The sequence below is a fragment of the Oncorhynchus nerka genome, linkage group LG22 (assembly GCF_034236695.1).
Source record: "Oncorhynchus nerka isolate Pitt River linkage group LG22, Oner_Uvic_2.0, whole genome shotgun sequence".
In the NCBI taxonomy this organism is placed as follows: Eukaryota; Metazoa; Chordata; class Actinopteri; order Salmoniformes; family Salmonidae; genus Oncorhynchus; species Oncorhynchus nerka.
The window spans coordinates 52,731,825-52,754,872 of NC_088417.1; the positions used below are offsets into that span (position 1 = coordinate 52,731,825).

The 23,048-nt window shown below is 43.7% G+C and overlaps 1 protein-coding gene across 4 annotated transcripts in view; it reads right to left on the reverse strand.

The window, feature by feature from the left end:
• Positions 1–23,048, reverse strand: part of LOC115104759 (rho guanine nucleotide exchange factor 12-like) — a 151,709-nt gene that overhangs the window by 28,273 nt on the left and 100,388 nt on the right. For 3 of the 4 annotated variants that reach the window (XM_065007236.1, XM_065007237.1, XM_065007235.1), the window contains 11 exons: positions 22,835–22,945; positions 17,928–18,026; positions 16,174–16,216; positions 15,859–15,964; positions 14,049–14,186; positions 12,845–12,877; positions 9,484–9,598; positions 8,940–9,045; positions 3,087–3,308; positions 1,870–2,023; positions 615–650 (listed from right to left, as the gene is read on the reverse strand). In XM_065007236.1, the coding sequence (XP_064863308.1) occupies positions 615–650; positions 1,870–2,023; positions 3,087–3,308; positions 8,940–9,045; positions 9,484–9,598; positions 12,845–12,877; positions 14,049–14,186; positions 15,859–15,964; positions 16,174–16,216; positions 17,928–18,026; positions 22,835–22,945 (1,163 nt within the window). The remainder of the gene's footprint in view (positions 1–614; positions 651–1,869; positions 2,024–3,086; positions 3,309–8,939; positions 9,046–9,483; positions 9,599–12,844; positions 12,878–14,048; positions 14,187–15,858; positions 15,965–16,173; positions 16,217–17,927; positions 18,027–22,834; positions 22,946–23,048) is intronic. The other variant, XM_065007238.1, reaches the window with a different exon arrangement.

The window sequence follows — 23,048 nt, forward strand, 5'->3', positions numbered from 1 at the left end:
GGCTCCCGAGTGGCGCAGCAGTCTAAGGCACTGCAACTCAGTGCTAGAGGCGTCACTACAGACCCTGGTTCGATCCCGGGCTGTAGCACAACCGGCCGTGATCGGGAGTCCCATAGGGTGGCTCACAATTGGCCCAGCGTTAGGGGAGGGTTTGGTCTGGGTAGGCCGCCTTGTAAATAAGAATTTGTTCTTAACTGACTTGCCTCGTTAACTAACTAATAAGTCAAGTTTAATCACATTAATGATGATTAATCAAGCACCACTGATTCAGTTCATTAAATTGTGTGGGAAACGCAAACCCTTTGAATAGCTGATGCCACAGAACAACTGAGGAAAATCAGTTCTCATTCATGCCAAAACTTCATACGACTACAGAGACCAAAAAAATATCTAAATAAAATAAACAGACCTGGATTCAAATACTATTTGAAATAATTTCAAATTCTTTATCCGTACTTGATTGAGCTTGCCTGGCTAAATTGACCAATGGAACAGTCAAACTAGCGCAACTGCTCAAAGTATTTGAACGATTTCAAATACTATTTGAACCCAGGTCTGTAAACAACATCACATGAAATAGACAACAACACAAATAAAAGTAAAAAAAGACTCACCTCCGGGCTGGTTTGGGTGTGCCTCCCTCTTGAACTCTGGAGAGAGAAGATCACAGTCAACACACTTTCTACCGAGCCCAAATCCCGGAGGTCCTAAGGCATAGATTGGAGAACTCCCCATCTCCAAGCAATACACCATAAGAGGACATATTATTTCAATGAGTTTCAATAAGGTAATGAATGATCAGAGAGACAAAGAAAGGGATTTCAATGGCTCCAGTATGTCACTGAGTGCTGTAGTAGAACAGATATGGCTCTGAGTACGATGGCTGGGTATGGGCTGGGTATCCCGGCACAATGGCCGAATGAGACTGTGAGACAGCAGACTTTGCTGTCGACCGGTGATGTCGGATGATAACAAATGAGCTTGGCAGTGGACCAACACATCAGCAAAACATTCTGCCTTGGAAGGATTTTTCTGGGAAAGCTTGCTCCTTCTTCAGACCAATATTTTAGTGATCATGCAATTCATCCAGCATGAGATTTAGTGTGTGTCCCAAATGGCACCATATTCCCTATTTAGTGAACTACTTTTGACTATATAGGCAATGGGATGCCATTTGGTTTGTAGACTTAGCGTAGATTTGTGTTGACCCAGAAGACAGTCCTGACTCTGATTAGATAAACTGTTCAAGATGAAAGGATGGTATAGATTAGAGTTTCTCAACCCTTAAACAGATTAGACATTCACTATGTATTGACGAAACCATCACATTTGATTACAGCAGATCTGCCCTCAGTATTTCTACGTGGTGTACTTCTCAATGGTCATGTAGGCTAAGTAACTAGCACATTATATGGAAAGGTGCTGTCACCAAGTCAATAAGCCTATCTTACTATAACCTCACTATGTAAAAAATATGATTTTTGAGGGGGGTAAACGCCAATGCAAGCAAAGAAATTATCATCATATAATTTGTAAACTTTTTTGTTGTTGCATTGGTCGTAAAATACATTGATTTATGTTCTCGCTTACCTCATAGTTTAGTAAAAAAAAGTGCTAAAGAAATAGGCTCATTGAGTCAATTGACTTCAATGGCCCCATTAGCCTGAATTCGTCTCCATATTTAAGTTGTATATTTCCCAAAGTCTAATCAATACCTAGCTGTGTGTTTTACACTGAAGTGTGTTATAGTAAGAGAGACACTATCAAAAGTGTATAGACCATGTGGCATGTGTGGTCTAACAGTTAGTACCGCGTAGTCGGCAATAGTTTGAATCCAACCCGACACCATGACATTGTGCCCGCCCTTACCCGTCACTCTCACGCTCCTCCTCCTGCAATTGGTCCAGGGTGCAGGGGCTGAAGTCAAAGTGGGTGCTGGTTGGGTGGGCCATCCTGTTCTGGGTGTCGCCCGAGTGGAGCCAGTCAGAGCTCAGTCTGGGCAGGGCGGAGGAGGGAGTGAGACCTGGAGAGGAGAGAACAAAGGAGGAGAGGAGAGGTCAGGGGCTGTATGTAAAAATAATCTCTGAGTAAGAGTGCTGATCTACAATCTGGTCCCAACTGGCCCTGTAATCTTATTTCCGTTGTGATCTAAAAGAAAAGACTGATCCTAAATCAACAGTCCTACTCAGACACTTGATATGACCGCAGAGGGAGGTCCCCACATTAGAAAAATAATCCAAAGGTAAAGGGGTAATGTCCCTCCACAAGTGGATTAATAAAGTTCTATTCAATTCTACCAGGGTGAATGTTCCTCTCCATGTGAATTAATAAAGTTATATTCTACTCCACTTAAGTCCACATAAGTCCAACAGGAGGCAATACGGCGAAGGCTCACAGAAGTTTCTTCATTCGGAAGGTCAAACAAGATCTCCATTGAAGAGAAGCACGTTAGTCCACATTTACGCTGTGTTCATTGTCTTATCGTGTGATGGAACAAGCTCAAAAATCGAGATCCCCTTTAGTCGAAAAGCAGTGCAAGAAAGAAAATCCGCACGACATATAGCAAGACGTTCAAAACTCAAATAGAGAGGGGTTGTTTCGACAGATCATATGCAGACAAAGACGACAATCGGACAAGAAGGCCGCCCCCCAATTAGGAATAAACGAGAAGAAACCAAAGAAGGCAATTATTTTCCAGAAGGCTGGGCCACTGTAAGACAGGCTAAACCAGTGTAATGAAGTCCTGACAACAAAAGGCCAGGGAGCAAACTTGTCGGAGAGGAGGGAAGTGGACCACAGAACAAAGGCAAACAAACAGCGTGGGAGAGAGAGGGTGGGGTGGTGCATGGAAATATAGAGAGGAAGCCAGATGGAAGCAAGACATGGAGGGAGAGGGAGAGAGTTGATATTGGATGAGGCGAGTCCTCCCCTCAAATATATAGCAATTGGAGCACTTGGAAAAGCACTACAGCGCTATAACATAATCCTTTACCTTCTATCATTATTTGAGAAATTGGGAGAGGAAAAGGCAAATAGGAAGAGAGAGTAAGGAGGAAAAGCATGGGGAAGAGACAAGGGGTCCCTACCCGAGTCAGAATCGCGTCCCATGGGGTCGGAGCCCTGGCTGGCTGGGGCACTGTGTGGGGGTGATGCGATGAAGGCCGAGGGGTGGGTTGCCACATCCGACCCTGGATCCCTTGATTGGCTGCCGCGGGCCAAGGATTCTGGGAGATCGGGGATGCTTAAGATGGGCTGGGAGAGCTGCTTCTGAGGGCCCCGCTGCTTGTTCATCTCTATGGCCTTGCCGACTACACACACACACACAAACAAACGGACATGCCCGCATTAAAATAAACTACAGTCAGTACTGTAGCTCACATAGCCATGGGAAATCCATGGTAATACAGTTAATGATGCCATTGACCTTAACAATGGCCCCAGGACCAGTGGAAGCCAAATAGCGCCATACCTTAAAAGATCCACCACCATATTTTACCATACGTATGAGGTACTTTCCTGCATATGCTTCTGTTTTTCAACACCAAACCCATCACTGGTGTTTGTGGCCAAAGAGCTCTATTTTCATGTCATCTGACCATACCGCCCCCTGGAGTTTGATAAATGTCATTGACACTTGGATTGGTACCTGTGCTATGGTCAGAGGACATGAAAATAGAGCTCTTTGGCCACAAACACCAATGATGGGTTTGGAGTTGAAAAACATCAGAAAAGTACCTCATACCTACAGTACAATATAGTGGTGGATCTTTGATGTTATAGAGCCATTTTGCTTCCACTGAACCCCATTGAAAACCTGTGGTTTGAATTGAAGCAGCCAGTCCATAAGAGCAGACAAAGGATATCAAGGATCTGGAAAGATTCTGTATTGTCACACCCTGACCTGTTTCACCTGTCTTGTGCTTGTCTCCACCCCCCACCAGGTGTCTCCAATTTTTCCCCATTATCCTGTGTATTTAAACCTGCATTTTCTGTTTGTCTGTTGTCAGTTTGTCTTGTCAGGTCATACCAGCGTGTTTCCCATTTTCCTGTTCTCAAGTTTTGTTTCTAGTCTTCCCGGTTCTGACCTTTCTGCTTGTCCTGAGCCTATCTGCCGTCCTGTACCTGCCTGACTCTGACCTGGATTACGAACCTCTGTCTGCCCTCGACCTACCCGGAGAATCTGATTTCACCCCAGTTCCCTATGAGCCTCGTACTCCTCTCCATGCCATCCTGCTTGGAGTTGACCAGTCCAAATGTCTTTGGGTGCTCATTGACTCTGGGATGCTACCCTGGTGTCGGAGCTGGGAATCTTCACACAACCCCTCTCCATTCCCATGGACGCCAGAGCGCTGGATGGGCGCTCTTATTGGCAGAGTCACTCATAATATGGTTCCTATCAACCTGCGAGTGTCAGGTAATCACAGTGAGTCTACGCAGTTCCTGCTCATTCGATCTCCTCATGTACCCGTCGTTTTCAGGGATCCGGGGTTTTCAGGGATCCAGAGGCACAATCCCCTGATCGACTGGGCTACTTTTTCTATCATGGGTTGAAGCACATTCTGCCATGCCCATTCTGCCATGCGCATTGTCTGAAGTCGGCGCATCCTGCCCCGGGACGTCTTCCTGTGGGCGTGGAAAAAGCCTCAGATATCTCTACCAGGACCTCTGGGAGGTTTTCAACAAGGCTCGCGGCACATCTCTTCCTCCGCATCGACCCTACGACTGTGCTATCGACCTTCTCTCGGACACAACACTGCCTTGAGGGTGGCTTTATTCCCTATCGGGTCCGGAGACCAAAACAATGGAAGGGTAAATTGAGGACTCTTGCTGCAGGGAGTATTCGTCCATCTGCCTCCCCCGCCGATACAGGGTTCTTCTTTGTGGAGAAGGACAAAACTATGCGCCCACCTATCGACTACCACGGCCTTAATAACATCCCGGTTACAAAATGTTACCCACTACCACTCATCTCCTAGGCTTTCGAGCCTCTCCAGAGGGTGACCATCTTCTCGAAGTTGGACCTTCGGAACGTCATCCATCGGGTTCAGATATGGGAAGGAGATGAATGGAAGACAGCCTTTAACACTGCTAGCGGGCACTACGAGTACCTTGTGATGCCATTCGGACTGACCAACACTCCCACAGTGTTCCAGGCCCTGGTCAACAATGTGCTCCGTGACATGTTGAACCGGTTCGTATGCATCTACCACAACAACATCGTTTTTCCCCCATTCAGCCCAAGAGCACGTCCTCCAGGGTCTCCTGGAGAACCAGCTTTTTGTGAAAGCAGAGAATTGTGAATTTCATCGCTCCAGCATCTCCTTGCTACCTCATCGCTGCAGGAAATATTCAAATAATCCTGACAAGGTGAGAGCGGTGGTGGATTGGCCTCAACCCACATCCAGAGTGCAGCTGCAATGGGTTTGCTAATTGCTACTGCCGCTTTGTCCGGGGTTACAGCACCCTGGCTTCCCCCCTCTCAGAACTCACCTCTCCCAAGGTTCTGTTCACGTGGTCTCCAGCAGCTGACCTGGTGTTTTTGGACTCCAACTCACTACAGCTCCCATCTTAATCCATCCGGACCCGTCCCGTCAGTCCGTAGTGGAGGGCTACGCCTCGGATGTCATCCTCGGATGCCATCCTGTCCACGTCCTGCCCAAGACTAAAAGCTGCTTCCCTACGCTTTCCTTTCCTATCGTCTTAATCCCGCTGAGAGGAACTATGACGTGTGAAGTCAAGAACTACTCACAGTTAGGATGGTGTTGGAGGAGTGTTGGCACCGGTTAGAGGGGCGGAACATCCATTCTTAGTGTGGCCTGACCATGGAATATCTCCGAACTGCCAAGCGCCTCAACTCAAGGCAGGCTCGATGGGCCCTGTTATTCACTTGTTTTAATTTTACTCTCCTTCTGCCCTGGGCCCAAGATTGTGAAGTCTGACGCGCTCTCACGCATGTATAGCCCCCCTGCTACACCATCTGACCCAGAGACCATCCTCCCTACCTCCTGTCTAGCGGTTGCACTCATCTGGGGTATAGAGAGCCTGGTCCGTAAGGGGGGCCCGGCTAACTGGATGTTTGTCCCGGACTCTGCCCGTTTCCCGGTCCTGGAATGGGCACATTCCTCTAGACTTACCTGCTCCCGTCGGACCATGGCCGACAACGTTTTTGGTGGCTCACCATGGTTCCTGACGTCTCTTGAGTTTGTTGCTGCCTGCACTGTGTGTGAGCAGAATAAGACTCTGCGGCAAGCTCCGGCTGGCCTCCTTCAACCACTCCCTGTTCCTCACCACCCCTGGTTCCATATATCCCTGGACTTCAGATGACAACACCACCAATCAATCTATCTTTTCAGACTGTTATGAGTATTTATCTGGTTAATATGTAAGTGTATTATGTCTGTAACAGTGTGTTATATGTGAAAATGTGATTGTATTATAAATAGTATTTTAATGTTTAAGGACTCTTGGAAGATTAGTCCAAAATGAGGACTAAAAGAGATAAAATAAAATCAACCATCCTAAGGTTGGTGGATAGGTTTTCCAAAGCCGCCCATTTTATTCCCATGACCAAGTTACCCTCAGCCAAGGAGATGGCCCAGCTCATGGTGCACCATGCACTTCCGGTCGCCGATCGCGGTGCTCATTTTTCGTCCCGGTCCTGGAAGGCGTTCTGCACCCTCATTGGGTCGTCGGCCAGCCTGTATTCCGGTCAGTCAGAGCGAGTCAAATCAGGGCCTGGAGACGGCTCATCGTTGCCTCATCTCCGCCACCTGGAGCCAGCAATTTGTGTGGGTGGAATATGCCCGCAACACCATTCCCTGCTCTGCCACTGCTCTCTCGCCCTTTGATTGTTTCTTGGGATATCAGCCCCCGCTCTTCCCTGAGCAAGAGGAAGAAGTCAGCATACCCTCTGCCTAGATGTTTGTCCACCGCTGTCACCATACCTGGAAGAGAGCCCAGTCCGCTCTTCTCAAGACCACCTCCAGGTATCGGTGACAGGTGGGCCGCCATCGGACCCCTGCTCCCCGTTATTGTCTCGGGCAGAGGGCATGGCTTTCCACTCGGGATCTACACCTCCGGGTGGAGTCCCGTAGACCCCCCCTAACCCCCCCCCCCTGTTTTATCGGCCCTTTCCCCATCTCTAAAATCCTTAGCCCTTCTGCTGTTCATCTTCTGTTGCCCCGCACCCTCTGTATACATCCCACTTTTCATGCGTCTAGGAATAAACCTCTGTCTCACAGCCCTTTGTCTGTTTCCAGCCCCAACCCTCTGCCCTGTCTCATCGACGACCATCCGGCATACACGGTGAGGTGCCTCCTGAGTGTTCAAACTTGGGGCAGGGGATTCCAGTTCCTGGTTGACTGGGAGGGTTATGGCCCGGAGGAGAGGTGCTGGGTCTCCGCTCTGAATATCCTGGACCCAGCCCTCATCACTGAGTTCCACCGTCGGCACCCTGGTCAACCAGGCATGTGTCCAGATTGGACACCAGGTGGCGCACTTAGGGGGGGGTACTGTTACACCCTGATCGGTTTCACCTGTCTTGTGCTTGTCTCCACCCCCCACCAGGTATCTCCCATTTTCCCTCATTATCCCCTGTGTATTTAGGTCTTGTCAGGTCATACCAGCGTGCTTCAAGTTTTCAAGTTTTGTTTCTATTCTTCCCGGTTCTGCCCTTTCTGCCTGAAAGTATGCATCTTATAAATAGTTTTACATAAATCTTTTATGTCTGAACTCAGAATCAAAGTTTTCACAAAAAATAACATGGTCACTGTGGTAGAACGTTTATTTTGATTGCCGATTTTCTGCATTTATTAAAAGTCCCATCAGATAGATGGATTTTTGATGTGTCCACATAAACAGGATTATTAGAGATCTTGCAAAGCATGTAAAAGTTTTTCACTATTATATTAACCTGACCATCCACAATAATCACAGTGTTGTTATTCTTGCAAGGAGAGGGTGCAAAAGTATTGAAAACAGGAGTGCCTAAAATTGCCCCTATCTTTTTTAGATTCGTTGTTATTTGTTAAACAAAATCTCTTTCTCTGAGCAGTTGTATTAGAATAAAATAATATAATTTCCCAATTTTTGGAGCATACAATATAGCTCAATATTTGTATTTAATTTAAACAGCATTTTTTTTGCTAATCTTTATCAAGAGTGACACTAATTATGGACCTGACTATATATGGTGGGAGCACAATGTAATGGGGAGCTGACTCACACAGCTCCAGACAGGCACTTCCTGCTGCGGAAGTTCACAATCTCTTTACAACACCACTGGCGTCTGTCCGCAGTACAATACCAGGACACATTCCACCGAACTAAGTTAAAATATCAACACTTCCATACTAGTGGTGATGTATTGGCCATGCATGCTAAGAAGTATACTAGTGGGGATATTGGGACATGGTCTTGTTTTTCTAAATCTTAAAAAATATATTTTTTACTTCAAGACATAATGGTCTAGGTAGGCTGGCAGATTGTCTTCATATTTGCGTTACGACATTACTGTTTCTTGTAGGACAAATATTTTAAAGAGCCTTTTTACGTGGATTCCTCTCAGGGTTTGGGTCAATTACATTTCAATTCAGCAAAATCAGGAAGTGAACTCAATTTGAAACGCAGAACTTTCTCAATGCTTTTCTATGAGGAAAATCCTAATTTCAGTTTACTTCCTGAATTGACTGAATCGAAATGGAATCGTTGAGAATCTCAAAAAAAGTTATAGTTTTTTCTTATTATTTTTTTACAATGATTCGTTTGAGATTCAGGCTCAGTAGTAGTGTATTCAGGCTCAGTATTAATATTATATCTCAACTTCATATACTACGTTACTACAGAGCCTGTTACACATCTCAAACTAACCATGGTGTTTTTTTTGTTCCACACTGGTGCTGCACACTAGGAGGGAGCACTTTGTAGTCTTCTACACTTACTTGAAGTGGAGTCCACACGGCTGGGCCGACGAGGAGGGCCGAGGATGCTGGGAAAACGAGGCTTCTTCACCTTATCCTCCCCCTCTTTCTCAGTTTTGATGCTCTTCTGCTCCATAAAACAAAACAAATTCAAACCACCCAGTCAGAGAATTTAAAGCTGGGCCCAAACTTAGTAGGCAAACGTTGTGGAACGTTGCAGATAGACATGTCATGAATAGAGCTGGTGTGATTCCTTATTCTACATTACACATTCTACATGTCAGAGAGGCATGTTTTTTCTATGCTATATTACTATCTGAACATTGCACAACATTGCGGCCTGCTGAATGCTGCCCTGGAAAGCTGTTAACAAGTGGGCCAAACTGTTACCATGCTTGGTACCAAGAAAGACCTCGTACCAAGAAGTGTGAGTAAAACAGTGCCACCATGGGAAGATACAGAATGATTTATGCTACATCAAATGTGAAGTTCCTACAAGCAGTAAAGGACTACAATATTGTACTGATATGCATAATTGATGTGGCTGTGTGTGTGTGTGTTTTACCTTGATCTTGGGTAGGAAGTTGATGCGGACTCGTTTGGGCTCTAGGCTACGAGGTTCCTTCACTTGAACTCCCAGGTGTTTCATATATGTGAGGATAACATACTGCATAGTAGTGCTGGAACACAACACAATACACTATTAAAAGGATTCTCTGGTACTTTTGTATACTTTTTAGCCAGTAGTTCTGAAAGTAGCGCTCACGAGCCAAAAGTGGTTTTAGAAAATTGCAAACTCTTTTTCAGAACCCCGTCTTTTAAAGATAATTTGTACAAATCCAAATAACTTCACAGATTGTAAAGGGTTTCCCATGCTTTAATTAATGAACATGCACCTGTGGACCGGTCAGTAAGACACTAACAGCTTACAGATGGTAGGCAATTAAGGTCACAGTTATGAAAACTGATGACACTAAAGAGGCCTTTCTACTGACTCTGAAGTATACCAAATGAAAGATGCCCAGGGTCCCTGCTCATCCGTGTGAATGTGCCTTAGACATGCTGCAAGGAGGCATGAGGACTGCAGATGTGGCCAGGGCAATAAATTGCAATGTCCGTACTGTGAGATGCCTAAGACAGCGCTTCAGGGAGACAAGACGGACAGCTGATCGTCCTCGCAGTGGCAGACCACGTGTAACAACACTTGCACAGGATCGGTACATCCGAACATCCGAACATCACACCTGCAGGTGCAGGATGGCAACAACAACTGCCCGAGTTACACCAGGAACGCACAATCCCTCCATCAGTGCACAGACTGTCCGCAATAGACTGAGAGAGGCTGGACTGAGGGCTTGTAGGCCTGTTGTAAGGCAGGTCCTCACCAGACATCACCGGCAACAACGTCGCCTATGGGCACAAGCCCACCGTCGCTGGACCAGACAGGACTGGCAAAAAGTGCTCTTCACTGACAAGTTGCGGTTTTGTCTCACCGGGGGTGATGGTCGGATTTGAGTTTACTGTCGAAGGAATGAGCGTTACACCGAGGCCCGTACTCTGGAGTGGGATCAATTTGGAGGTGGAGGGTCCGTCATAGTCTGGGGCCGTGTGTCACGGCATCAATGGACTGAGCTTGGTGTCATTGCAGGCAGTCTCAACGCTGTGTATTACAGGGAAGACATCCTCCTCCCTCATGTTGTACCCTTCCTGCAGGCTCATTCTGACATGAACCTCCAGCATGACAATGCCACCAGCCATACTGCTTGTTCTGTGCGTGATTTCCTGCAAGACAGGAATATCCGTGTTCTGCCATGGCCAGCGAAGAGCCAGGATCTCAATCTGATTGAGCATGTCTGGGACCTGCTGGATTGGAGGGTGAGGGCTAGGTCCATTCCCTCCAGAAATGTCCGGGAACTTGCAGGTGCTTTGGTGGAAGAGTGGGGTAACATCTCACAGCAAGAACTGGAAAATCTGGTGCAGTACATGAGGAGATGATGCCCTGCAGTGCTTAATGCAGCTGGTGGCCACACCAGATACTGACTGTTACTTTTGATTTTGACCCCACCTTTGTTCAGGGACACATTATTCCATTTCTGTTAGTCACATGTCTGTGGAACTTGTTCAGTTTATGTCTCAGTTGTTGAATCTAGTTATGTTCATACAAATATCTACACATGTTAAGTTTGCTGAAAATAAACACAGTTGCAGTGAGGACATTTCTTTTTTTGCTGAGTTTATGTGCACCATGTCATTACTCTCTCTCGTTCTGCTTCTGGTGCATCATGTGTATCTTGCTACTCACTCTAATGGCGAGGGGCTGAAGCTCATAGGTTGAACTCAAATTGCTAGGGGGCTGGCCCACATGGGGGAAAATGGTGCAGCACATCTTCAAGAAAAACAGTTGCTTTGAAACTAGGGATTTTGTGGCTAATTGAAGTAAGACAATACTTCTGCTCATAGATTATGCATGTATGAACTACACATTGACACATCCAGCCCATAACGGGAGGTTTAAAAAATAAATACTTAGTCGCCAAAGTTCTGGAACATGTCTTTAATTAACTGTTAACATTATTATAAATACACTTTCAATTAACATTAAAGGTCCAGTACAGCAGTCTTGATCTTAATAATATGACATAATTTACAATCATTCAACCATCATATTGATTAACTGCAATAATAATTCTACTTTTTAAAGGAAAGTCTCATGATAAATAAAGGTCTCTCAAGGCTCTTTGAAAATAATAATATGACACGTTATCAATCACTAGAAGTACATTTGGGGAAAATCTAATGAAAAGGTTAAGACACGTTTCTTCAAACCTGACCTGATCAGTTTTTACTATCACCGTATTCTTCTATACAATTAATTATTTCAGAACAGGGACGAGTTCATAAGGGAGTGCAACCAAAAAATACAATTGTATTTTTGCATTGGACAAGACCAGGTAGTCCCTTGCCATTTCAGTCAGTTCTCTTCCACTTGGTGCCTAATGAACAAGGCCCAGGCCTAACTGAAAGTGTGTAGTACCACAGATCTCCAGCAGATAGAGTGAGAGGACTCTATGATAACCACTGATGGCAGACTCTCAGGATGCATCCCAAATGGCACCCTATTCCATACATAGCGCAATTCTTTTGGGTAAAAGTAACCTGTGCCACGCCAACAACTTTTCTCACAGGATGGATACACAACATGCTGATGGAATTCATGGAACTCAATATACTTTAAAATGACTAAAACCAAATTGAAACTATGTAGAAATTATAAGGACCTGCATTCATACAGTTTCTTGACTGTGTCCAGCTCGCTAATAATCACTGAATAGAGTATTAAACTAAGTATCAGAGAACTTGATTCCAATACACTTTAACTTCAGAACAGGGCCCGCATTCACAAAGCATCTGATAGTAGGGGTGCTGATCTAGGATCAGGTCCCCGGTCAATATAATAACATTCATTATTATCCAAAAGAGGCAAAATTATCTTAGATCAGCATTCCTACTCAGAGAATACTGGCCCAGGTAAAGTATGTGTGATTCACCTTGACCTTCACGAGTAATTGAACACATACATTTACATTGTAGTCATTTAGCAGAAACTCTTATCCAGAGTGATTTACAGGAGCAATTTAGATTAAGTGACTTTCTCAAGGGCACATTGATCGATTTTTCACCTAGTTGGCTCAGGGATTCGAACCATCAACCTTTCAGTTACTGGCCCAACGCTCTTAACTGTTAGGCTACCTGCCGCCCCAACCCTGCTACAACCCCTGTATGACAACACACACTCACTTGAATTCATTCAACAATCAACACTGCTACTTCCACTGTCTGGAGTAAACTCTAGCATGACAGCAGACCTATCAAGTCTTATTCTGTGGTTATAGTTAGATGGAACATAGAAAAATCCCACTTCTTACCACTTCTCCTCTTCTGTGGGCTGTGACGTCAGCCTGGAAGGATAAAAACAAACACAGGGTGAACTGACGCTCACACACAAACCACACACAGCTTCCCTTATGCTACAAAAAGATGTGAAGTCTGCTGGTGCAATGGTAACACAGTTCCATTAGCCTATGGGTTTATGTCAGGGATGGGCACCTTTGATAAGGGTGAGGGCCACAAAAAAATCTGAACTCATCATGAGGGGCCGCAGTGGCTCGCGGGTCTGCGTACCCACATCCATAACCGCATATGCAGTCAGAGCTGGCCCTAGACGTTTTGGGGCGCTAAGGGAAATTTTGTTGAGGGGGCCAACATTTCAAATGGCCCCCCTCTTGACAGCAGAGAGAAAAAAGTTTTAGAGTTAATTTCCTGCAAGTCTTCACATTTTTCAATAGGGTGGGGAGAAATGTTTGCAGTTTTTAATGTGATATCTGAGTGAGAGTGGCTAACAAAATCAACGGGGGCCCCCAGTCAGTAATTCAACCATGATTACCAAGTTTAGATCGCTGGCTAGACTAACTTACAAGTCTCCATTTTTTGGGGCTGTGCTGACATGGGCTAATTGAGTGACTTTCAGTGAATGACATAACAAGAGAAAAACTGCTGATGCACAAACACATTTTGAAATTGAACCTGGTGTATTCTACTATTCGAACTCACTACAGTAAGTAGACACAGCGACTGAGGATTTTTCTCTTATCAAAAAACACCCCAAAAGCCAGTTTCAAAAGGCTATCCTATCTATCTACAGCCCTGTTATCTGTCCAGTTCAGAGTGTTTGAGGCCCGGAGAACAGAGACACGCAAGCACTCACTGACCTGGAAATAACCACCAGAATGGCTGTGCGTGTCTGTGTAACTGGAGACAACACACTTTTGTACTCTAACCTACACCTTATGCCATTACCAGACTAGATAATCCTTATCGAGCTGATAACTTCATGCTACTGTGTGTGTAGTGGCATGTGTGTGTGTGTGACAAATAATGTGTGTGTAAGAAAGAATGAGCAATTGTACACTACATTCGCCTCCTGTCTATCTCAAAGTGGAAAACAGAGACAACAGCTTTCTTTGACCGTACTCATTCAATAATCTTGATGATGCTGGTAAAGTCTGTGTCTCTGTATGTGTGTGTGTGTTTCTGTCCCTGTGTGTGTATGCATGTATTTCAGAGACTTACAAGACGTCCTCTATCTTGGAGATGATGTGTTCGGCACAGGAGCGTTCTCTATCCAGCGCCACGCGGTCTCTCACCCTCTCTGTGTCCAGTTTAGACAGCTCCCCCTCTGCCAAGGTCAGACCCATGCTGCGCTTTTGCCTGTAGACACATACAGGCAGACACACACAAATGAATAGACAAAAACAGGCAGACACACAGACGGATACGAACGCACACACACACACACAAATGATTAATACATGCATTAATTATGTGAACATCATCTTTGAGAAGTGAGTGTTTGCACGTGTGCGTTTGTAGTGTGCATTTATGGTGTGTGGGTTTGTAAATAGACTAAATATAATCACGTCAACAAATAATTTATTAAAACACACTATTTTGCAAAGAAGATCTACAGTAGCCACAACAGCACTCTGTAGGGTAGCACTGTGGTGTAGTCGGAGGACTGCTAGCTTCCGTCCTCCTCTGGGCACATTGACTTCAATACAAAACCTAGGAGGCTCATGGTGTTCACCCCTTTTCATAGACTTATACAGTAATTATGATGTCTTGCAGCATGAACTGACATGTTGTTCACCCAATCAAAGGATCAGAGAATTAATCTTGAACTGAAAGCATAAGCTACAGCTAGCTAGCACTGCAGTGCATACAATGTGGTGAGTAGTTGACTCAGAGAGAAAGACAATAGTTGAACATTTTTGAACAAATGCATTTCTTCCAAAATGAAGGAGAAGCAAGAGAGAAAGAAATATATAGAGAGATGTCAATTTTTTTCACTTTCACTTACTTAGCTAGCAAATGCAGCTAGCTAGTTCAGCCTACTGAATCACCCTGCTCAAACAGAGGGATGCTATGTTAGCTAGCTGGCTATGAGGTCAAGGTAAGCTTCAGGTTTTATGCCGTAGTAACTGCTTACTGCCTGATTGTAGCAGGTTTACTAACGAGTTCGTTCTAATAGCTATGCTGACTATGACGTAACTTTAGCTAATATGGTGACAACGATATAGGCTGTGTGTAGTGGTTTGGCCTAGTCACATACAGCTGATGTGGTGTGCATTGAAGTCCACAAGTGAAGGGAAGAGGTGATAGGAGGAGAGCACATAGATGCGAGAAGGAATACAACGTGACTGTGTTTACGCGTGATCAGGGGTGTATTCATTCTGCCGATGCTGTTGAAAAAAATAATTCTTATATGGAACAAAATGTGAATAAAATACTTGTAATTGTACAATGGAAACTCTCATTTGCAACTGTTGGACTAATGATTACATCCTATATCAGCTAGATGTAGGCAAGAGTGTGCAAGGTGGTATTGAATTTCACTGTCTGTCCATGTGTCACTGGCTCTCACCTCAAATTTGTCTCACAACCTGTGTGCACCTATGTTGTAAACTTTCATTCATAGGCTAGGTTGTAGCAACCTCATGATGGGTATAGGGAAAATGTTAGTATCATGTTGTAGCCTAAACCTATTGCTGTTACATTGAACTGGGTGAATGGAATGTATTATTATAATTATTTATTATCGATGCATAGTCACTTCACCCCCACCTACATGTAAAAATGACCTCATCTTCTTGAACTGCACGGTTGGTTAAGGGCTTGTAAGTAAGAATTTCACGTTAAAGTCTACTCTTCTTGTATTCGGCTCATGTGACAAAGTTTGATTTGAATTTGAATGACAGTCATCCAATATGCTGTAATAGAAAAAAGGCCATGCTCATGAAAAGAAAATGTCGTCCCTCATCTTAAACGCCACTGACCGCCACTGGTGTACATGTGTCTGTCTAGATGCGTGTGTGTGTGTGACCTGAAGTCCTCTAGGTTCCCTTGGATGTCTGGTAGCAGTGTGTCCTGTAGCAGCTGTGTGTACTGTCTGTGTAGCTCCTCTGGGATCAGCTCAGGTCTCCGCCGATCTGGGAACACACAACAGCATGTTAGCACACACACACACACACACACACACACACACACACACACACACACAAGCTGTCTTCCTTTTTTGGAAATGTTCTAATCAATTACACTAGACGATACACAACTGTATTGCTATAACTGTCGCTAAACCTGAAACCTAAGACCTGAAAGGATTATGTGAAAACAAAAAGGGGTTGAAACAGCTTACCTAGTTCAGAGGCAATAGACTCAGGCACAGCTACTTTCAGATTCTGCAAGGGAAAAAGAGTAAAATATCTAACCAAAAAAAAATATATATATAAAGAATATATAGACTTTCAGCAATTCAATCCCAACAAACACAAATATAATTTCCTTTGCCTCCAGCATAGCAGACAAAGACTGTACATTTAACAGAATACTAAGCATCTTGCAGATCAGCAGAAGCACACCGTTAGTAAAAGAACTTGGCTCTCCAGACACACTCACACGTAAGTGGACAAAGATTCCTCAAGCAACTCAAGGAAGACTGGAGAGAAGATAGAAGAGCAGAAAAGAGGATCTGATGGATGGTGTTTAATTCACACTAAAGTGCGGGTTGACTCATAACCCACCGTCCCTGCAGTTATATCCGCGGGGCGGGTTTAGGGTCATGAAATACTGTGTGGATGAATGGTGGGTGGCTGGCTGGCGGGTTGAATAAAGAGAAAACAATAACTTAAAAAGTCCATAAATGTATCATTCTTATGCAATTTATATCTGTAGGCTACATTTCTTTAATTATGTGACGTTATCTGGTACCAGTGCATAAGCCTAAGATTTAGGGCCTAACAATATGTGCATCAATTAGCCTGCAAGCCAATTGCCAAATACTTTTGGGAACGGGCAGAAAAAGTTAACGTCAATCCACGGCGGATTGTCTTTACTTGAATAAGAGAAAAGCTGAGAAATAGAGAGTTGAAAATAAAGTGAAGGGAAGGCCAGAAAAATAATGTTTGGAAAAGATTTGGTGAAGTGGTAAAAGAGAATGATAGCATTGCCGGCTATGTTATGTGTGATGATTGTGAGGTGCTGTACAAATTCGACAAGTCAGAAGACAGGGACTTCAAGTAGGCCTATGGCACGTCAACGAAACTATAGCCTACTGTTCAGATCGGTTAAATGGAAAATGAAGTCAGGACACTGATTGTAGGTCTATAACCTCTAACATAGTGTTAATATTTTTATTTGATTTAACCTTTATTTAACTAGTCAAGTCAGTTAAGAACAAATTCTTATTTACAATGACAACCTAACCCAGACGACGCTGGGACAATTGTGCACTGCCCTTTGGGACTCCAAATCACGGCCGGTTGTGATACAGCCTGGAATCGAAACAGGGTCTGTAGTGACGCCTCGAGCAGTGACCGCTACGCCACTCAGGATCCTACAGAAGTAAGCGTTTCTTGCAGTAAAATTATATACCAAATTTAGGCAAATAAAATGTACTCTGGAACAGCAGTGGAGAAATATGATTTCTTTCTTTCAGCATCTTGAGAAAATGTGAATGCGCAGTTAGATGCCGTCTGTAGAGGTGCAGCTGATAGTATTTCAACCACACATAAAATATGCATCCAAGCCAAACTTAAATCTTATCAGAACATGTTGGGTCGTTTTCACAGCTTTCTATTTCCTTACAACCGGTCAAACTGATGTCGTTTGAACATTTTGTCCAGTAAATCATAGGTGCGGGGGAGCTGTTGCTGTGGGACGTTAAGTGTGTTGCTTAAGGGCACAACGGCAGGCAATGACATCTAGGGTTTGATACCAGCTCATCTCCTGCCAGATTTTCCCCGTCGGATCCAGAGATTCGAACGGGCAACCTTCTGGTTGCAGGCTCTTCTCTCTAACCGCTAATGTGTTTGTAAGCATGTGTAATTGCATGCATCCATGCGTGCCTTTGCGTGTGCTCCCACATAATGTATGTGTACATGTGTGTCTTACCGCTGCTCGGTCCATAAAGAAAGTATAGAAATCCATGAAGATCCGTCTGGTCTCTTTGGAGTTGGTCTGCTTGTACAGGTCGGCGTAAAGGTAGCACAGCTAGGAGAGGACAAGGACAACATTAGGTCTTAAATACTGACCTACTTGGGTCAAACCATCAAAGTGCTAGAGAGTAACTGCTGTATCCTATTAGAAAAAATGTGATTATTAGGGATGCAAAATGTCACCATATTTTCTGGATTTTCATTTTATTTTGGGACAGTTACCAGAATTTTTAACATCTAGGGCTCTATTTTAACAAACCTAACACAATGGTAAATCTAAGCGCAGGCGGGAACACTGTGTCAGAAATATTTGAGCCATTTTCACTATTACAATTTCCGGTGCACTTGCTGCCGTTGCGGTGAAAGGGCTGGGTTGTGATGAATAAACAAGTTGTGGGTGTGTCGAGGCTAGGCACTTCATTGGCCAATCAGAACGTACTCCATGGAGAAATATGTGACTCGTTTCAGGAAACTAGGCATATGGCGCACATCACTACTTCACAGGAGCGACATTTGAACATACATATTTTTTTTATCAAAATGCGTTTTTATGCAGGAATGCCTGTCATGTGACTTAATAAAAAACTTGTATTCCATCCATAAATACAAATACAATTGTTAAATTATGAGCCTAGTTGGTTTAGCCACGGAAAAAGATAGGAACCTTCCCACTAGCGATGATTGGCTGAGATAATGGATGGGCTGGACATGCCAGGAGATAAGTTTGGATTGGTCTGCCATGTAGCTCGCTTCTGTCTATAACGTGAGCTGTTAAGTATGTGTGACAGTTCTTTCTACCAAGCCGTTTTTGAAAGACATAACATTAGCCATTGAGACCCACAAAAGCTGCTACTTTTCTCAACAACATTGATGCCCTGAATTTAGCAGGCGCTATCGACAGACAGGCTACTTTCTGCACACGTCCTTAGTCCTGTATTGACGCTTTGCCTGTTTGATGGTTCGTCTGAGGGCATAGCGGGATTTCTTATAAGCTTCCGGGTTAGAGTCGCGCTCCTTGAAAGCGGCAGCTCCAGCCTTTAGCTCAGTGTGGATGCACTGGTTGGGGTATGTACGTATGGTCACTGTAGGGACGACGTCATCAATGCACTTATTGATGAAGCCAATGACAGATGTGGTGTATTCCTCAATGCCATCGGAGGAATCCCGGAACATATTCCAGTCTGCGCTAGCAAAACAGTCCTGTAGTTTAGCATCTGCTTCATCTGACCACTTTTTTATTGATCTAGTCATTGGTGCTTCCTGCTTTAATTTTTGGGAGAGCTTTGTATGCATATCTGTGTGTGGAGTATAGGTGGTCCAGAGTTCTTTTCCCTCTGGTTGCACATTTAACATGTTGATAGAAATTAGGTAAAACTGATTTAAGTTTCCCTGCATTAAAGTCCCCAGCTACTAGGAGCGCCGCCTCTGGGTCAGCGTTTTCTTGTTTGCTTATGGCGGAATACAGCTCATTCAATGCTATCTTGGTGCCAGCCTCTGACAGCTACAAAGAATATAGATTAAAACTCTCTCAGAGGTAATGTTGTCTGCAGCTTATCATGAGAAACTCTACATCAGTTGAGCAATGGCTCGAGACTTCCTTAGATATCGTGCACCAGCTGTTGTTTACAAAAATACATAAACTGCCGCCCCTTGTCTTACCAGACGCCACTGTTCTATCCTGCTGATACATCGTATAACCAGCCAGCTGTATGTTGATATTAACCAGCCAGCTGTATGTTGATATTAACCAGCCAGCTGTATGTTGATATTAACCAGCCAGCTGTATGTTGATATTAACCAGCCAGCTGTATGTTGATATTAACCAGCCAGCTGTATGTTGATATTAACCAGCCAGCTGTATGTTGATATTAACCAGCCAGCTGTATGTTGATATTAACCAGCCAGCTGTATGTTGATATTAACCAGCCAGCTGTATGTTGATATTAACCAGCCAGCTGTATGTTGATATTAACCAGCCAGCTGTATGTTGATATTAACCAGCCAGCTGTATGATATTTGATATTAGCCACCAGATATTAACCAGCTGTATGTTGATATTAACCAGCCAGCTGTATGTTGATATTAACCAGCCAGCTGTATGTTGATATTAACCAGCCAGCTGTATGTTGATATTAACCAGCCAGCTGTATGTTGATATTAACCAGCCAGCTGTATGTTGATATTAACCAGCCAGCTGTATGTTGATATTAACCAGCCAGCTGTATGTTGATATTAACCAGCCAGCTGTATGTTGATATTAACCAGCCAGCTGCTGTATGTTGATATTAACCAGCCAGCTGTATGTTGATATTAACCAGCCAGCTGTATGTTGATATTAACCAGCCAGCTGTATGTTGATATTAACCAGCCAGCTGTATGTTGATATTAACCAGCCAGCTGTATGTTGATATTAACCAGCCAGCTGTATGTTGATATTAACCAGCCAGCTGTATGTTGATATTAACCAGCCAGCTGTATGTTGATATTAACCAGCCAGCTGTATGTTGATATTACCAGCCAGATATTAACCAGCCACCTGTATGTTGATATTAACCAGCCACCTGTATGTTGATATTAACCAGCCAGCTGTATGTTGATATTAACCAGCCAGCTGTATGTTGATATTAACCAGCCAGCTGTATGTTGATATTAACCAGCCAGCTGTATGTTGATATTAACCAGCCAGCTGTATGTTGATATTAACCAGCCACCTGTATGTTGATATTAACCAGCCAGCTGTATGTTGATATTAACCAGCCAGCTGTATGTTGATAACCAGCCAGCTGTATGTTGATATTAACCAGCCACCTGTATGTTGATATTAACCAGCCAGCTGTATGTTGATATTAACCAGCCAGCTGTATGTTGATATTAACCAGCCACCTGTATGTTGATATTAACCAGCCAGCTGTATGTTGATATTGTCGTCGTTTAGCCACGACTCCGTGAAGCATAAAATGTTACAGTTTTTAATGTCCCGTTGGTAGTTTAATCTTCCCAATAATTCGTCCATGTTATTGGCACATACACACTCTTTCTCCGCCTCCTCTTCATGCAGATCACTGGGGTCAGGGCCTGTTCCCGAGGGAGCCGTATATCGTCCGCCTCGGGCTCGTCAGAGTCGTTGAAGAAGTAAAAGGATTCTGATAGTCCGTGGTGAGTAATCGCAGTCCTGATGTCTAGAAGTTATTTTCGGTCATAAGAGACGGTAGTGGCATCATTATGTCCCAAAGAATTGTAAAAAAATAAGTTACAACGCAGATAAATAAACAAAACACAATCGGTTGGAGCATTTTCTAGCTCTGAGTCTGTACTTTTATCCAATGTAAAAAACACCATTTCAAATGTTGTCACATATGTGGTTGTTTCAAGTTGTGTACTTGCGGTCTTTTATGTATTGCTTTGGAATCAACCACAATTCCAATGTTATTCCATTATAGTTTGTTAAATGGGTTACAGTAATGAAATAACAAAATGTAGATCTATCTTTGCTAAATACGTTAACTTGAACCCATTTGCAGTCCACATTGTTCTAATTAATCGCATGGTATAGGGGCTAGGCCTACTGTCAATTGCATTATGGCTGAGCATGGACATGCCAATAAGCAAGATTAAATCATAATTTTAATCAAATTCTAAACAAAATAACAACTTGTTTTAAATAGGCTATGTCACACTTACAGGCACCATCATTTCTTTATGTGGGTAGAAAATATTAAAACAACGCAGACTACGGAGGGTTTTACACACATCCAAACTTTTCACAGTAGCTGGATCCAATATAGATCCAATGTATACACTACCATTCAAAGGTTTGGGGTCACTTAGAAATGTCCTTGCTTTTGAAAGAAAAGCAAATGTTTTGTCCATTAAAATAACATCAAATTGATCAGAAATACAGTGTAGACATTGTTAATGTTGTAAATTACTATTGTAGCTGGAAACGGCAGATTTTTTATGGAATATCTACATAGGCGTACAGAGGCCCATTATCAGCACCATCACTCCTGTGTTCCAATGGCACGTTGTGTTAGCTAATCCAAATGTTTGTGATGATTAAAGGCCAGCTTCCCGGAGTCGCCTCTTCACTGTTGACGTCGAGACTGCTGTTTTGCGGGTACTATTTAATGAAGCTGCCAGTTGAGGACTTGTGAGGCGTCTGTTAACCGTTAATAATCACCGCGTGCAATACGGTTTGGAAATTCCACTTTCATATCACTCCAAAATTATTTTAAAAATACAAAAGATGCACTTACTGTGCTCCGTTTTAACAGATTCCCATGGAGGTGTTTTGCATTGCACTTCCTGAGCTAATGGAAACTCGGGAGGGAACAAAAAAAAAAATGTCTCATAGCTGTGTTACACAAAGATAAATCAGTGGAAATTCGTGGTAAAAGAGCTAACAATAAGTGTATCTTTTGTATTCGTAAAGTTATTTTGGGATCATAATTAAGTTTCCAAAACCATATCGCAACCAAAGATAATGTGTCTAGAAAGAGCGTTTTACATTCGTCCAGACCACCTCAGCTAATCAAAAGGGAAGTAGAATGAGTCCAATGTAGTGTTGGATTCATGAGAAGGGCTAACCTAACCTATGACATGACCCGTCACGTTATGTATTAGTGCCCCCCGTTGAAAGAAGTGACATCTAAAAAAAACACACAAACTATACAACCCAAATGGTTCCTAGCCTTCCACGCATGCTTTATGTCCCTAACATCAAAACTAAATAATATAAAAATATATATATATGTTGATACAACTTAACTAGAGAATCTAATAGAAAAACACAACACTTTAATAACCTTGGTGTGCGCGCGTGTGTATATGTACAGTGAGTGTGTATGTATGTGGTGGTCTTACCAGAGGTGCAGGGTCAAACTGAGAGACCACATGATGGAGGAAGGCGGCCAGGTGAGCGGGTCGAGACTTGAGCAGCTCTATACTCTGGAAACAACAACACTGACCATTGATCTGAGAGACAGGGAGACAGGGTAGAGATCAACAGACAGAGTTGAGTAAGAGAGAGATACCAACCCTGTTGTCTTGTGGTTAAAGTGTTTTCACCCTGAGATTG